Here is a 17,984-nt window from a genome sequence, read left to right on the forward strand (position 1 = left end):
TATGTTGAGGCTTATATTTATAAAAATCAAAAGCCTAAGAAAAACAGGAAACTGGTGTTAAATGGAAATTCTAATTAAATGAAATTCTAATGGAAATTCTAATGAATTCTAATGAAAACCAGGATGAGGTAAAGACCATCTTTACAAGAGACTCTTTGAATTTTAAATGTTGACTAGAAACCTCAGAGATCAGCTTTGATAAAAATAAGCAAAAAGTGTCTGAAAATCCTAATGGTAAAAAAGTAAGGAAATAACCAAAGTATCCTTTGAAAGATAAAAATAAACTAGACATATTTAGGATTTAATATATAATTATATGAAGATAACGTGTTTTTATACAGGATGAGAGAATAATCTGTAGAATACTTCAAAATGGAGAATACAGTTAAACAAAAACAACTTTGGAAAAATATTAACACACATCTTTAAAGACAGTCTTTTTGGAGGTTGGATTTTTTTATATCTTGTATTTGTGTTTCCATAATGAAATTTTAAATCTGAAGTTATCCTTTGATTTTGACCTTAAAGTTATAATTTATCTATATTTTTTCAAGGAAAAATCTCATAACTATGACAAAAGCACATATGAAATATAGTTGCATTTTCATTAACACTGTCAATATTGAATTTTTGGATTTGTTTAACCACTGAAGGCTAATTAAAAGTCTGTTAATAGAATTTGTTTACTTCAACCATAACATTTTACTCATTCCTTTTTAATGATTCGTCAAACTTCATTTTAAAGATCCCTTTGGAGGAGGATGAAAGTTGTAAAAGGTTTGCCTACACATGAAGGATTAATGTGTTATCTTGCAAATATCTTTTCTTCTTCACAGGAAAAAACCAAGAATAATGGAAGAGTTCTCATGAGCTGCATCATCCAATGCCATAAGCAGATGTTGAAAATGTTGATTTTCAGTAAAAGCACAGTAATGATTAAGTCATGTCAGATGTTTTAACATACTGCATTAGCAGCTAAATGGATGCAAGGCTATGTGCTTCCACTGCAAATATTTCTGCATATTTCATGAAAGCATTAATTGTACTTTCAGCTCTTTTGGTCAATGATGTCACCATTGTGATTGATGATGGCTCAAAGAGCCATTTGACTGTAAAAAAAGTAATTAAGACCAGCATAAAACATTTGATGTGATGCATCCTACATGATGATGTATGATAATCAAGTTATGAAAGGACCACTCAGTTTTCTCTTTCATTTGATCATTTGAAAAAGTAAAAAACCCAAGAAGAAGTTATTAGTTTTGCAGGGGGATTGGCTGGGTTTCTCCAGGGTAATCTCTCATTTTTCAAACAAAATGTTAACATCAAAGACAAACAAAGGAAACAAACAAACAAACATGTCAGAAGAATAAGGATGAAAGCCCAATTGAATGTCTTAGAAATGTAAAGAGTATGAAAACACTACATGCTGGAGGGATTGTTTTGATAAATGGGTAATTATCAATCCATCACTCCTTCCATCTCAGGCTTCTAGGACTAAATGGACTGAGTTTGGTTCAGCAGCTACAGCCAATTCAGTTTCTGTGATGAATGATTGTTTATCCTAAAATAAAGTCTAAATAAAGATTAGAAAACCAGCAAAAATACCACATCTGTCAGTAGAACAATGATCATTAGTTCACTACCCTTATCTTCTGCAAGTAAACTTTTAATGGGGTATATTTATCAATCTCTTGCATGATAAGAGTTTGTTATGGGGAAATCAATTGATTCATTTGACAGCAGGCTGATAAGATTAATTACTCTATAGAAAACTTTATTCTTTGTCTATGGCACACTTTCATTAACATATAGGGTAATAGTGTTTATTTTTCTTGTTTCTAAAGGATGACATTAACTGTGGAGCAGACTGAGCTGGATCAGGAATAGATTCTTCAGGATGAAGGCACTTTCCATATCGCCAAAGAAGTTAATCTAAACACACTTAGTGTAACCTAAACATTAAAATTTCCATCTGCTGGCACAGCAAATGTAGAAATACATGTCCAAAATAAAGAAATTACTGATCTATATATGAGCTGCTGCTATCAAGAATTTTAGACTTACTTTCCCCTGGTTTGAAACATCCCACACAAAATGGAAGCTGCTATTCTGCCATCAGCCACATTGCTGGCAAACTCAACATTGTGAAGGAGTGTCAAAAAACTAAAAATTGTATATTATTTTATTTTTTTATTTTACTGTTCATGCAGCAAGACTGAGAGTTTCATATTTAGCTGACTTCAATTACCAATCTGGTTTTCAAAGGGAATCCAGCAGTCCCATCAAGGGGACTTGGCACTTTGGAGATGGTAAATGAAGCACATACCCACAGGGGGGAGGTTTTAGTAGGGAGATGAATGGATAAGTGAAACCTGGGAAAATACAAGGATGACACATGCAATGAACATTTTAGTAGATGGATGGAAGAAACCTAGAGGAAAGCTATCAGTAAAATATACAGAAATTTTAGTAGCTCTCTAAATGGCTGGATGAGACCTAAAAAAAGGAATGAGCAAATTGATATTAAAATTTGACTGTTATTCCAGCAAGGGGGAACAAAATTATAATATATTCAATCTGTAAGATAATGCTAAAATTAAAAACAAAGACACAAGCAGTTAAATTGAATGAATATAAGACAATGTAGTAAATTTGGAGGATTTGTGCTGATTCACTTTATTTCTCCAAAAATAAAATGGATGATCACATATATCCTGAATTTTTACAACATTATTATAGATCTTTTAAAACTGGTTTATTTTATGAAAGAAAATTTTATGTTTACTGCTCTGAGCTACTAATTTACAGGAAAATAACCATGAGATACAAAGAATTTACCACACCGTTTTTCATTTCATAACTTTACAGTGAACACAAAGGAATATAAATATGTAATTTCACACAGACAATAAGTACCAAAAAGAAATAGAACAGGAAAACAGACACACAGATAGGTATACTGTATCTTCTTAACCTCTGTTGTTAATATTTTCTTAGGGATGAGGTGAAATTGATGGACTATAGGATTTACATGGGGTACCAGGATTCCTTTCCTAGATGTCAGGTTCCAGCACAGTCCCATTTCAGGTTCCTGCAGTGTCTACAGCCTATCTCAGAAATTATCAGCAAACAGGACACAACTGCTGGCACACAAGTATTGCATAATTGCTGTGGAATTCAGATATTAAATGTTTCCATTTTGTTTCTATTCAGGGAAGTACCTAAATATGCTACTTCTGAAGATGCAGAAAGTCTTTCACATATAGCTTATATAAAAGATAACATCTAGCTCGTTCTGTCATAATTTCCTTGCTGAACTGTTCAGTTTCAAGTGTAAATGGTTTTGGACATATTGGAAAAATGGAACCTTTTCCCTTTTTGTGAATTATGCTCACCATTATAAAGTTGTTTTTTTTTTTCCTGGCACACAAACCTGAAGGAATAAATCTATGAAAATACATTTTCCCTTATTTGGTGATATTCTGCAATAAAACAAGAGCTGATAGGAACGACTGCACTGTAACTAAGTTTTAGAAGTATTACTACTGAGTGTCTGGCAATGACATCTCCTTTGCTTGGCAGAGGTGACAGTTTCACTGGAGCATGGTAGAAGGTCATCTATCTATTAATATTCAGACTTTCATTGGAATTTTAATGGAGGCAACAATTCTCCCTAGTAGGACCTCAAAGTATATTTTTTGGTAGCAAAATCCTCCTAGCAGGTTTCTCTTAGAAGGAACATTTTTCCTCCTAGAAAATACTTGTCTCCTTCACTAAATTCAAAACAGAAACATAATAATGTATAAGAAGATAATAGAAGTTTTGGATAAGTTACCTACCATGTTTTCATTTTTATTCAGTGAAATGTAGGCTTGTAAGCAGTGAGGAAATCACCATTCATGTTCAGTTTGGGAACAAACATTTTTCTCATATCCAAATTAAAGCAAGCAGAACTAACTGTTGGAATAGCTTGAGGCAAGACTTTCATCTTTTTTCCTATCATTAGGCATGCAAATTATTTCTGAATTGCATTTCCATTACCAAGCTGACAGATTTGATTACTCACACAAAATTTTGTGTGTCAAAATAATTGCTCAATGCAAGGATAACTGGCAAAATAGCATGCACTGAAGCCTGGTTCAGCATTCTTATTTTCAAAAGGGTACTTGAATCACACATTCTCAGTGTTTATATTTTGACTCTGCTGAGAAAAATAGCCATGCATGCCTTTGCCAAATAAATCTGCAAGTATCCAGTATACACCCAGTCTGTCTAAAAGAGAGGATTTTGTTTGGAAGACAGCAAAAGCCAGAATACATTTTCAAGCAAGCCATTTCTTGATTTGCCGTGAAAAAGCATAACCATGCCAGATGAAAAGCAAGCATTGCATCAGTTGCAAGCATATCTTGGTCTGCTTTAGCCTTTGATCAGAATTAAGTTTAAAAAAAGATATTATTCTTCTCAAAATAACCTGACGGGGTGTTTGATTCCTATTTTGGCAGGGCTCCTACAAAAAGCAGAGAATTTGGCCCAGTTCCCTCAAAATGTATCCTCCTAACCAGAAGAATTGACAGCAGAGCTAGAATCTAATCTCAACAGCACAAAAATATGTGTTAAAACTGGAGCTGATTGTTGCACACACTGCTGGTGGAACAGTTACCTGTTTGTTCACAGCAGACACCACAAACACACTTTTCAGAACCTCTAAAGAGCTCATCTGCTGGGCTCCAATGAGGACAGAAAGATGAAGGTGTGATTTTTCAATTTCAGATTAAAAAAAAAAATCTATGGGGCTTTCTGAAAGGTATAACATCAAGTTTCTGTGGTAGAACAGAAACAGTTTAGAACGACAGCAGGACATTGTCCACTTTATTTAAAAGCAACCAATGTGCACTGTATCTGATTTTTAGCAAGCTTGGTCAGGGGCAACAGCCAGGCTCATTTAAACTCAGCTTTCTGCTCATGCAAATCACTTAGAATTTGTTCCATTAATTGAACAGTCAATATAAATACTGTTGCTAAAGCATCAGTCTGGTTTGCAGGTTTTTGAAGATATTCATGAGTATCATAATTTCCTTGGGCTGGCTAAGGCATGCAGGAAAAGGATCTAGGAAGCCTCATGTCACACTTCTGAAATTTTAGCACCAAAATTCTGAATTAAAGCTCAAACAATCCAGCATCAGAACAGCATTTAGTTTTCTTTACTGCCCATTTTTAAAGTATGGTTTCACACTTACCTTTGCCCTTTTCATTTCCACCCTCCTGTGGTGCTTTTTGTTCTGTGTAGGAAGTACAAGTATAGTTTTGAGAGGATCTTAAAGTAAAAAGAAAGACTTACACAGCATTTAAAAATGCAGGTTCTGCTAGTATTGGAAAAACAACATTAAAGAATGATTGATATATGTGTATATGTAATATACAGTTGCAATCCTATACAACATTTTACAACTTGTGCATATCAATGCAATTTCTGTGTTTTGAACAAGACATTTAAGATTGATGTTCTGGGACTCAGTGGAAAAAAAAATTGGGTTTTTAGGAGCAGCAGTTGTTAATCTCTTGTTCTCGGGATAATTTGCAAAAGCTTTTGAAATTAGTTACATATCATTGTTAATGGGAAAGAAACTGGATCAGACATGAGTTACTGCAACTCAGTTGATCCTTAAGAAAAAGCACAGAGAGAGTGTATTGAGGATATTCTTTAATTCTTTATCATCATCTTCATCATTATCAACATAGTCTTGCCAAGACTACTTGTGTTCAGTTTTCTTGATCAGAACTGCCAGCCTGTCCTCTACTCCAAGCAGGTGAATTATTTTTGACCTCATCTGTATGAGGAAACTTGGACTGTGCTTTAAACAAAACAACAATTTCCACACTTTCTCTATTTCAGGATTTGATAGGATTCCTATTGGTTTTGGTTTCCTACTTCATTCAGTCTGGAATCTTGTAAAATCATGTGCTGTCTTTAAGGTATAAACACTCAATATCCTGTTGCCTGTGAGCAATGGCTTTCTGTGGCAAACTTACCTATCAGCTGCCTGACAAAACATGGCTTTGGGTGATCCTAACATTGTCAGGATGGAATTAAGATAATTTTTGTTCCACGGAGAAAACATCTGCAAGAGCCAGTTGATACTCTGATTATCCTGATTTCTTGTTCCCATGTGTGCAGCCACAGTAACTATGAAAATTAAAGCTGAAACTTAAAAGGAAATGCCACATTCTGGTAATGTGACAGACTCATGGATGCTTCTGTCTGGATTCCCTAAATTCCCAAATCCAGCTGTCAGTTGTCCATCTTGGCCAGATGTTCCTTTTATAATGGGACTTTTGCTACAGTAACACTTTATTTTCCCAGTAGGAACAGGGATCAGGAGATTTCAGTGATCCTAGCAGATAGTAGCATGTCTACATATTATTTGAAAACTTCTGCAGTCAAAGTGCTCCACACTTGTGGCTTGACACTGAGATCTGGAAAGACCTCTCACAAAAATTTCCTGGTGCAGTTCAAGGTGCTTGGTTATGTCCAATAAACTATTTGTAAGTTATAAAATTTGGAATTTTGAAACCAACTTCCCTCTTTGTGTGTTAGCACTTGGTAATCCAAGATGACAGCATCTTGAGCCAGAAGTCACTGGCATGTCCAGCTTAGAAATATCCCAGTTTGGTCTGTGCCTAAAATAAAGGCCTAATGACACCCGACTTATTATTTAGATAGGTAAGGAGAAAGGAAAGGAGGTTATAGAAGTGGTTTTGTATTTAATCCTGTGCTTTCAAATAGAAAGGAAGATGGTAATTTTTTGAAAATGTTAATAGATTTTTTTAATGTAACGCTTCAAAGATGCTGTTCCTTTCTGTGTATAAAAAGCTGCTTCTCATTTCAGTTCTACTTGAAAGTTAAGATTGATTAAAAACATGAATTCAAGTACAAAGTATATCAGGTAAGACCCTAAGGGTGAAATTAATTAGTTTAATATTAACTGTACAAATTTTATGGTTGAGTAAAATATCATTAATTAAAAACCAATTAACTTTACTTACAAATATATGCAATATGAAAGAGTTCATCACATAAAAATAATATGTGGCTAATTTAACCATGAAACACCTTGTGGCAAATGATACCTTTGTCATTTTTTAATCAAAGTGTGTATTGTTGAAACAAAGACATCTTCAATCAGGCTTGTAAAATGCCAGTTATCAAGACAGTAAGTAAAGGCAGATTTAACACTTGTAGGGTGTTTGTTCTGTTTGGAATTGCTGTTTGGGTTGCTATACAGAGAATAATACTCACCAAATGGTTATATTAGACATGAATATTGTAGATATATGTATTATATATCAATTTTTTATATCCATCTATGTAGATATCAATATAGAAATATTTCTACATTATATATCTACATTATCTGAATAAATAACTGAAGTTACTCAATGGCACAAGACAAAGGCTTGCCTGCCTTTCCAGCTCCACTAAAGAGAACTCTTGTGCTTTGCAAAGTTGCAGCTTTACCTGAAGCTCTTATCCTTATAAGTGAGCTTCACTTCACCTAACTTTGGCTTCCTGGAGCTCAGCCACTCCATTCTAGACAATACATCACACTGCTCAGGGCAATTCCCTGCACATGGATATCTAGTGACATTTTAGATAGGATACCTGGGAAATGCCCATTGATGAGCATGTGTGACCCAGGATGTGCTCCACTGGTCAGAGGTGGAGCTGCTGAATTACTGAGCCATGATCCATAATTTTCAAAGGGCTAAACGTAAGGGCTGAAATGAATCCCATGCTTGATTCTGTCAACTTTACTCACAGTGTACTTTTGAGGCAAAATGAAAGGGAGTATTTTGGTAATTACAGCATTAGAGAGGACAGCATAATTTAACCAGACAATTTCAGCAGACATGATTTACCAGTATTCCAAAGGACATGTGCAATATTAAGCAAACAACTTGTCACTCACAAGCAAAACTTGAGTCTGAAAAATCAGTATTCAGGCCAAGTGAAGCGAGGATTTCTTACTTGGGCAGGCTTTTTTACTTTTCTTACTGTCCTCTTACTCTCAAAGAGACAATGAGCACAAACCAGTCTCATGCAAGTGTTGTTAGTGCCACAGCTCAAATCAGCATTTTTTACACTAACCTGGAGGTGGCGGTGCACTTTCATTTTCAGTTTCTGAAAAATGAGGAAAGAAGACAGATGTTGAGCTTCAAATACAAGCAAATATTCTTCATACATTTGGTATATGTTTTTTGACTTTGAGTTCTTTAATATTTAAATGCAGTTGTGAAATTGATTCTGGTTTCACGCACGCAACGTGTGGCAACTTCAGACTGACAAGGTCAGAGATCTAAAGCTCTTGTTAGGCAAAGAGAATTTAGTGAAATTGTTTAGTGTGGAAATAGATAATATTAATGGAAACACAGAATAATTTAGGTTGGAAAAGATCTTTAACATTGAGTCCAACCACTAACCCAGCACTGCCAAGTCACCACTAAACCACATCAAAACCACATCTACACATTTTTAAAATTCCTGAAGGGATGCTGAGTGCAGTTCTCTAGGCAGCCTGTTCCAGTTCTCAACAACCCTTCCAGTGATGAAATTTTTCCTAATATCCCATCTCAACCTCCCCTGGCACAAATTGAGGCCATTTCCTCTTGTGCTATCATTTATTACTTGGGAGAAGAGACTGAGCTCTACCTGTCCACAGCTTCCTTTCAGGTAGTTTTAGAGAGTGATAAGGTCTCTCACTCATGAGCAAAATTAAGCAAAATTTCCACCAACTGAAATAATATCAGATATGATTTTAACTTTGAAGTGCAATGGATCCATTAATTTAGGGGGATTATGAAGAGTGAATCCAGAGACCCTCATCTTGTTTTCAACCACACCATTAGATCTAGAGTTCAATGTTTAGTGCAAGCAGAAAGTAAAAAAAAATAACACCAAAACACCACAGTTTAGCTGCTTTGAGAGGAACCTGCAGTATGTTTGGGCTTTCTTATTTTCTTTCTTTCAATGATGATTTTTTAATGTAAATCACTTCCCTTTCCAATGTGTGATACACAAATCAGGCTTTTTATCTTATTTAAATTATATTCTTTTGGGATTGCATGTTCTTCTACCTAAAAACATAAGAACAAATTGACTACCTAAAATATATTTTTAAAACAAAAAAGGAAGCTTATTTTCAACATTTAAAAGCTTTAGGAGTTTAGACATGTTGAAAACAGCAATATTTTTTGGCACTAGCATTGACTTACAGTTTAACTGGTTATAAAAGGTAAAGATTTAAAAAGTTAAAACCCTGAACTGTAAAAGTAGATGGCTCTTATTAACCTTTGTCATGTTATGGACATTAACCCTTGGTACCCCACCTCAGGAAAAAAATTTAAATCTCCATCACATAGAAATGCTGGGAAGGCTATTCCTTTACGCTCAATTCTAAATATAACTAAAACACAATTCTCATTCTTAAGAAATCCATTTAATGCTTAAAAGGGAGGAATATTTTTAGTGCAAATATAATTTTAAGCTGAGTATGTGAATTTGATATGGTTTGGGAACATACACAGATACAACAGCAAATCCTTGTTGAGGTTCCAAAGAGAATCCCTTGCTACAAGGAAAGAGCTGGTGTTGTATGTTCTGATCACAGCACCCACCACACAGAGTGTAAGGAAGTATATTAAGGACCAACACACAGAGTGTGAAAATAATGAAATATCTTTACATAGATTCACTGCAATTCATTTTTTCATGTCTAATTACTGACATACTAAGTTTATTTTTTTTTGCGGCCAAGAAAAATATGAAAAATTTTCGTATGAAAACATGAAAGTTGTACCACAAAGAGAATGTCTGGGAACCTATTTGCTTTGCTACCATGACATTTCTCACTGATTCTGCTGAGAGTAAAAATTTCCGCTGAGACATCATTGTGGCATGGAAGTATGCTTCTTGCATGGAAAAGTAATAGCAGAAAATTATTGATTGCATAATTTTCCTTGTGAAATTTAATAGCTAGAAACAGGGAGTATTCTTATGAACACTGGATTAGAAAATGAGTTACACCAACGAGAACGGAACTGTAAGCCAGGCATGACCACGAAAGGGGTTGCACATGGCCAAAAGATTATGTTGAAGTATCTCCCATGTCTCTGGCTCACCAATGAGAGTTTCAAACTTATAATTAAAAACTCAACCAATATAGCACTTCCCACTCTCAGGTGAAAGGCTTACAGGACTTTCGAGGGACCTGACTTGAATTTTTCTTTCATTTTGAGAGGTATTCCATGGCTTCACCAACACTGCAATGCTGCTCAGCAATCACACATCTTACAAGTCCTGCATCACCCAGCACAGATGTTAGCCAAAGTCTACAGCACAGACCAGACCTGAAACATTATTATTATTATTATTATAGTGTACATCTCATCTCATTAATGCAGATAACAAAAGGAGGCATTCAAAACCTGAGCACTCTCACAGGCAGCCTACTCTGTTGGACCCTGTTCTTATCAGAGAGCTTGGACTACACTTTCTCCAAAGGTCCGTTTCCAATCTCAGCTATTCTGCAATTCTGTGATGGGACAATGACTGAAGCCAGACCAAGAATTCAGAAGTTTGTTTCCTAAACCATAATTTAAGGCTGTTCAGGTTACTGCTAAGAAAACTGGGGCAAGAATGGAGCTCAAAGGAGAGACCTGAAGTATAATGTGGGAATTAAAAAGAAAAGGGGAAAGTTCCAGACACTGTGGGTGGCAGAGACATGGGAGATACTTCAACATAATCTTTTGGCCATGTGCAACCCCTTTCATGGTCATGCCTGGCTTGCAGCTCCATTCCTGAGGACAGCCAGGAAAAAAACCATTAATAGCTCCGAGTAGTTTCCACCTCCCCAAAGAATGACAGCCCTCTCTGGCTGACCTCTGCAGCAGGCTTGTCAGCCAGGACAGGGCTCTGCACCCTCAACCAGCAGCTCATGGCTGTGCTCCTTCCCCAGGAGGCATGCTCCCTGGAGTCCCCACATGCCATTCCCTCGGCCTGTTGCCTAATATGGTGCTCTGCCCAGGCATTGTCAGGGCGCTGCTGGTGGAGAAAACCTCCAGCCTGCAATCCTCAATCCCTCTGGAGAAGTGCAGTTCACTGGCTTGCAATAATGCCTCTTGAGCCAAAGGGGAAAGAGACTGCTGAGGGTCCAGTTACCACTGGATTGACACCATAATGTCAAGTGTACTTCTACAGAATAAATCAAGTTAACTTCTGCTTCAGAGTTTCTGAAACAAAAGGTTCTCTTTGCAGTTATTTGAGAACTGAGAATGTTGTATTTCATGGGGTTGTGTTGTGCTAAACACAGAGCTTGGGTCAGTCATTGGCTGTGAAACTGGCAATGCACCTGATGTAATTCTGTGTAATTCTAATGCCAGATGTAATTCTACAGCAAGGACAGGAAGGAGCTGAGCAGTCCTCTATCTACACGGCTGCTCAGAAAAGATAGTGTATTAAGTGTAGTTAGCAAATAAAATAAAATGAAGGCACAACTGTCACTTAGATAACATCTCCAGAAATGCTTTCATGCCTCAGCCATGTCATGAGATGCATTCAGGATCCAGTTTGACACAGGATATGAGCACTTAGTAGAGCCAAGACATTTTTATGTGTAATTTATAATTATATACGCACGCATGCATGCTTGAAAATCAGCAGGAGATGCAACTTGACCCATTACCAACAATTTCCCATCTCTTTTCCACATTTATCATGTTCAGTTTTTCAGATAAAATAAGACTTAAAATCTCTTTCTGTGTGTATATAACTGAGCTTAAAGTTTATTAATTGATATTAATAGATGTGCTAAAATTATGAAAATACTTAAGAACCATGTTAAATTGAGGCTGCCATTATTTAAAATTTCAATTCCATTTTAGGTCTGGTTGCACTGGCATCTGACCTGCCACAGCCAGAAGCAGCTTTGGCAGGGAGCTGACAGAGGGATGTCAGTCTGTGTGTGGTGGCCAGTTCTCAAGGGCTCTGGATTCCCACTTCCACTGGCTTTCCTGGCAGCACAAAACATAGAAACTCCCTGACATATATTACCTTTCACACTGGAATGCAATCATAATGAGGCATGATGATGGTTCTAAAACAGCCTCCAGGTCCTGCTCTAAGGTTGTGCTGAAAGCAAATATCCTGAGGACCTGCAGCTCAGAGCGTTCAGGAACTACAACCTGTCAGCAAGCACACTGGGAACGAGGTCTGGCTGGATAAGCCTGGCCGTCATTCAGCTCTGTGCTCATGGCCAGCTTTGTTTTGGGTAGGCTTAAGAATTTTCAGTCATTTTGGAAAATGAGTAGTGGGTGGTTTGCCTTTTTTACCTTAGGTAAGTAAAGGAAATGACCTTGAGCATTAAATCAGGGCTTGCACAAAGCCTAAAGATAGCATTTCACTGTCATTGGGCTGGAACATGCACAGGAAGGAGCAGGAAAGTCTCCTGCACTAATTTCTCCCTGCAGTTCCATACAGATCAGTTACAAGCCAGCAAAGAATATCCAAGGGATTCAGGGTCTCACCCAGTCTGAGCAGAGGACTCATCCCCCATTTCCCTGGAAAGGAAAGCAGGACTGTGGCTGCACCATCATGGACACAGGTATGATATCTGTCTTTGCAACAGCAACATATCAAAGAGACTCTCACATGTCAAACAACATGAGGATGGTCACTTAATGCTTTTTGTCACAAAGACCTGTCACCATCAGCCTGTGTCAGATTTTAGTAGGTGGATTAATCTTGAGGGATCAGACCAATATAACTGCTACGTGGGCATTCCTAAAGCGCTGACTCTGCTGGTCAGACAGAAATAGACAAAATGCTGTTTTGGGGAGAGAGCAGGGCTCACCCCAGCCACTGGGCAGTTGTTGTGTGTGGGGATTGTGCCCTGTGCCCAGCCCCAGCAGGACACCAGAACCATCCTTGTGGCACCAGGCTTTCTCCTGAGGTAGATGATCCACTGGGAGAGGTGGGCAGGGAAGGACTAAGGATATGGAACAGTTGCTTGGCACACCTCATGTCCAGATCAGCAGCAGACAAAAGCAGTGAAGCTTATTCCTTTCATTCCTTTCATTCCTTTCATTCCCAGCGCTCCAAAGAAGAGAAACGGCTCAAAATGGTTGGATGATTTTTTTGTGGGTCACTTGGGCCAAATCACAGTGGCATCAATGATGTGGGTAAAAGCCATAGCCTCAACTTTTGGGAGACAGGAATTTACTCAACAAACTCTAGAGATTACCAGAACATGGTAATCTCTATAGTTTGTTGAGTAAATTGTAAATTTACTCAACATGGTAAATTTCCCATTTCATTGGGAAACAGTACTGTTAGAAGAACCCAGAAAACAAGCTGGAAAAGAGAGGACTTAGTTCAAAGTCACTTGTAGTCAATAAAAGTGCATTCAATTGGACTTAAATTGGAATAAATACAATTATTACTAATTAAAATTTTAAAAAAGAGAGGAATCCTTATCATTCTGCAAAATTTGAGCACAGTCATGCACGCAGGGTCTGCCAGGTGCCTCATGAGCCTGTTCTTCACTGAGAAATAATCCCATTTGTGTGCAACTTCCACAGACAATTCCCAGTCTGAGCAGAAGCAAGAAACTACAATACCAGCTGAAATCATCACCTTATTTTATGAATGTCCATGGACATTGTTATTTTTAAAATATACCTAGACAAACAGCTCTAAACAGACATTGGTCCTAAATCCTGAAAGCAGATTTGTTCTAAAGGACTGAAGTGAATTAACTCTGGTGTCTGATTGGTGCTTGGTTGGCTGGCCAAATGACTATTATTGTGGCCAGTAGTGTGACAGAGCCAAACTGATACATTTATAATGTATTTCTAGTTTCTCTTTCCATTTCTACTCTTGGATTGTAGAAGATAAACTGCTGGGTTTGACTTGTGATAGTGCTTAAAAATGAAAACAACAACCTTCCATTAAATACTCCCTCTTATTGTAACAAAGTGAACAAATCAGCATGTTCACAGAAGATGATGTTATTTTATACTCCAACAGCTAAAAGTGTCACAGTCCAGTGATGCACGTTTAGGTAGGGACTGAAGAAGAAGTAAAATTAACAAAAAGAATTTGCTTAAAAATTTAGTTTGGTGTATGATTAAAATTCAAAAAACACAAACAAGCCCAAGGATAATAACTAGTCCCAGCATATAAACTCACTGAGAGTATTCCCATTTCAGGACTAATTTAAATGCTTTCCATTATAAAGGATTTTATGGGCCACCAGAGCCAATCAAACTGTCACATATTAAGTGTAAGAATGTTCCCTGACTTGAGGAATGAAAAACTGAATGAACAATTGGAGCAAAAGCCTGGTAATAGGGAATTCTGTGGAATGGACTAGACACCAAATAAATAGTTTACAGATTCACATGAGGAGCTGCAGTATAATTGGTGAGTCCAGATTTTTCCTTCACTGCCATTCATAGCTATAGAAGTGCATGAAACAATCATTGCTTATTTTGAGTGTTTTCCTTGTGGTTTCCACTTTGCTGGAATGATGCTGCTAGATCAAACCTGACCATATGTAAACTTCCATGAATTTCTTATGCTTTCACAAAGGAATTAATCTTTAAAGAACACTGTAACCATGACCTTGAACAAAAGTAATTTAATAAAATATATGTTTATATGTCTATCGTCTTCTAAGTATCTTCTTTTTCAGACTCACAATTCCATGTGTACTGTAACAGGGATCTGGAAAGCTGCCAAGCACTGACAGTATTTAAGATGGATAGGTGAAGTTTAGTGGCTATAGTCTGGTTATCAAGTTCCCATGCATTCTTAAACTCATTTTTAGCCTACTCAGTCCACAAGGCACCAGGATGGAGGAATTGAATTCCATTCTATTTCCGTGATATCTTTCTGCTCTTACTTTATATGAAAGAAAATAACCCATAAAAGTTAGTTCCTGAGCATTTCCTGAGCAGCTAACAGAAAAAAATTAGTATCTGTGCTTGTGTCTGACAATTCACAGACTAGCAGTAGACCACAATTTTAGTGCCAAATGTTGCTGAAATCTTTGACTAAATTTTTTTTGCTGAATTTTTGCAATCACAGTTTTCTAATTTATTTCATCATTAAAACCATACCAAACCAAAAATCCCAATTTGTGGGGTTTTTTGGACTTCCAAGACTAAAATTTTGTGATGCTACCTAGCATGCAAAATCTTGCAGATAATGTTCTGCTTGTTAACCACTTGCCAGACAAAAGGGTTTTGCTGAAATGTGTTACAGCGTTTAACAATGTGAAGAAATTCAGTTTACATTCATTACTACACTTTCATCAGAAGACTTAGCACACCTGTGCTGGCAGAGCCTGAGACTATTCCTGTTGACATTGATTTATCATTAATTCCACATCCTGATGTGTTAAATTTTATTTCCACGTTTGGAAATAAAAACAGTCTCTTTTGAAATGTCACTGCAAAACTTGTTATACAACAAGGTATATGCAATGAATATACCTTGCAACTGAATGTTGCTGAAAAAAGTTCTTAGTATGCATTTTCCTACTAAAAAATGCATAGTGAAAATTGTGGAAATCCCACACAAAATCAGCTTCTTCCTACAAACAACAGAGAGCGTCAAATTTTCCTCTATTATGGCACCATCTGTTTCCATACCACCAAGTTAACGTGAGCCTGAGATGATTCCCAACTCCTGAAATTGTTCATTCCTCACCTACCTGTTCTCAGTCACCTGAGCCGTTCTTTACTGCTGCTTCACATGATGTATCACACAATTCTGGCTCCAGTGAAACAGATGGAGAAAACTGCCTGTGCAAATATTGCCAACGAGATGGGTGCTTATGGACAGAACCAGCACTCCTATTTTTACCTTGCAAAACCAACAACAAAAACAACAAAAGCAGTCCTGAAACCGCAGTGAGCTGGACTTGAGATGCTCCCAGGTTTGTACGTGCAATGCCACACCTGAGAGCCCTTGTTCTTCTCAGTATGAAGCGAGCTGGAACTGTGAATCTCACAGGTTCGCTCCTGCAGTGCCACACCTGAGAGCCCCTGGAACTCTTCTCAGTCTGAAGGGAAGTGAGCTGGGCTTGTGAGGCTCACGTTTGTCCCTGCAGTGCCACACCTGAGAGCCCCTGAAACTCTTCTCAGCCTGAAGTGAGCTGGGCTTGTGAATCTCCCCGGTTTATCCCTGCAGTGCCACACCTGAGAGCTCTTGCCCTTCTCCCAGGCTTATCCCTGCAGTGCCATTCCCTGAAAGCCCTTGAAACTCTTCCCAGCCTGAAGAGAGGCCCAGACTCCTGGCGGGGCTGCAGGTGGGAGCTCTGCAGAGCCACTCACCCGCTTCTCCAGCCCAGCTGGGAATATTTAATCTGCCTTTTTGTATTTAAAATTCTCGCTCAGGGCTGTGAAGGGAGTTCTCCCTGCACCTGGGGCCGGGCTCGGTGCTGGCCCTGCAGAGGGCGATCGGATGCCTGCCTTGGGAAAAACCTGGGGTCTGCCTGTCCCAGGGGACACCCAGCCCTTGGGGACCTGCAGGGACAGGGGACAGCCCAGCACAGCGAGACAGGTGAGTTCCCTGCTCAGGAACTGCACTGAGGAAACAGAAAATGCAGGAGATCGGCGCAGTTCAGATTTCTTTCTTTCCAATCCTACTCCAGCCATGGGAAATTCTTCTTTTAAATAACCCAAACCTAAATAATCCTTGATCTACATGTACCAAAATCAATTAACCCACTCATCAGAATAGTCTGATCCCACTTTAAAGTATGACAATACTCAGTTTCCTATCCCTCCTTGTAATAATTCCTTGATAATTTTTCTCTAGAAGCAAATATTTTCGTTTATCTGAGTACATTCCCAAGGGCAAATTGAAAGCAAAAGGCACCATAGTGTGATACCAGACATAGAAGTACAGTGACTAATGCTAACATCCTTCCTGAAAGCTTCAAAAGGTAATAAAGTAGACAAGGTTATTGGATAAGAAACTTCATAAACCGCAGAACTTCTGCTTAGGAATGAAAGCAATCCATTCTTCAAATTTAACAATAAACTTATAATGGCAGTTGCACTTCTAATTATAGGATAAAAGTCAGCAATAAAGTGGAAAGGTCATTTATTTCAAGAGATGAGTACTTAACTAGTAATGAACTTCCTTTCAGATTGCCAGATAATTTCCCAAACAGCTCAGGAAGCATTTTACCAGTTTGGAAAAATGTCTTTAGTCTTGCTTAACCCAAAACACAACACAGTTGTTTTGCTGAGCTCTCCTGAAACATTTCGCTGTGAATTAAGAAAACCATATGCAGTATTGTTTTATGGAAATCACATTATGGGCCTGGTGCTCTGCATAATTGCAGTGAGTTCCACAAATGACTGTCTCCTGTTGTTCAGTGCTCCCAGAGCAGTCCTGAGAGCCATGTGAAATTGTGCGCAGTGGGAAATCATTCCACACAGGGAGATTGACCCTTAGGGAAAATGATGACATCAGCATAAATCTGTGGCAGCATGAATTCATGCAATCTATCTCCTTTCAGTCAGTTCCAAGGAAACACTTGAGACATGCTGATGGGTTTCGTTTTCACTAAAATTCTGACTAAAACAGTTCAGCGATTTAAAATGGAATCCTGCTGGTGTTCCCATTCCATGATTTTTGTTCACAGACTTTTCTTTGACGTTCAGGGCAAAACCAGACACTCACATGTTGGGATTTGCCAAGGATTGAGTCCATCAGCTTGTGATGAACTCTTTGTCAGAGTAATATACGCTGCGACCAGGTCTAAAAATTGTCACGACCGCATCCAAATACCAAATAAGAAAAACATTTGCTAAACTCTCTTTGACAGTGGGTGACAGATAATCTGATACTCTGTCATCTTTTCAAGAAGGAAGAGTCTTCTCAGACTTCCTTCAGATAAGAGCACTGTCCT

The 17,984-nt window shown here is 37.9% G+C and overlaps 1 protein-coding gene across 4 annotated transcripts in view; it reads right to left on the reverse strand.

Annotated features, from left to right (window-relative positions):
* The window catches only part of MYBPC1 (myosin binding protein C1), a 73,231-nt gene that overhangs the window by 44,250 nt on the left and 10,997 nt on the right, over nucleotides 1–17,984 (reverse strand). For all 4 annotated transcript variants that reach the window (XM_058804492.1, XM_058804489.1, XM_058804491.1 and 1 more), the window contains exons 2-3: nucleotides 8,150–8,182; nucleotides 5,241–5,282 (exon numbers count right to left, since the gene is read on the reverse strand). In XM_058804492.1, the coding sequence (XP_058660475.1) occupies nucleotides 5,241–5,282; nucleotides 8,150–8,182 (75 nt within the window). The remainder of the gene's footprint in view (nucleotides 1–5,240; nucleotides 5,283–8,149; nucleotides 8,183–17,984) is intronic.

Source organism: Ammospiza caudacuta, chromosome 5, assembly GCF_027887145.1.
Source record: "Ammospiza caudacuta isolate bAmmCau1 chromosome 5, bAmmCau1.pri, whole genome shotgun sequence".
NCBI classification, from domain to species: domain Eukaryota; kingdom Metazoa; phylum Chordata; class Aves; order Passeriformes; family Passerellidae; genus Ammospiza; species Ammospiza caudacuta.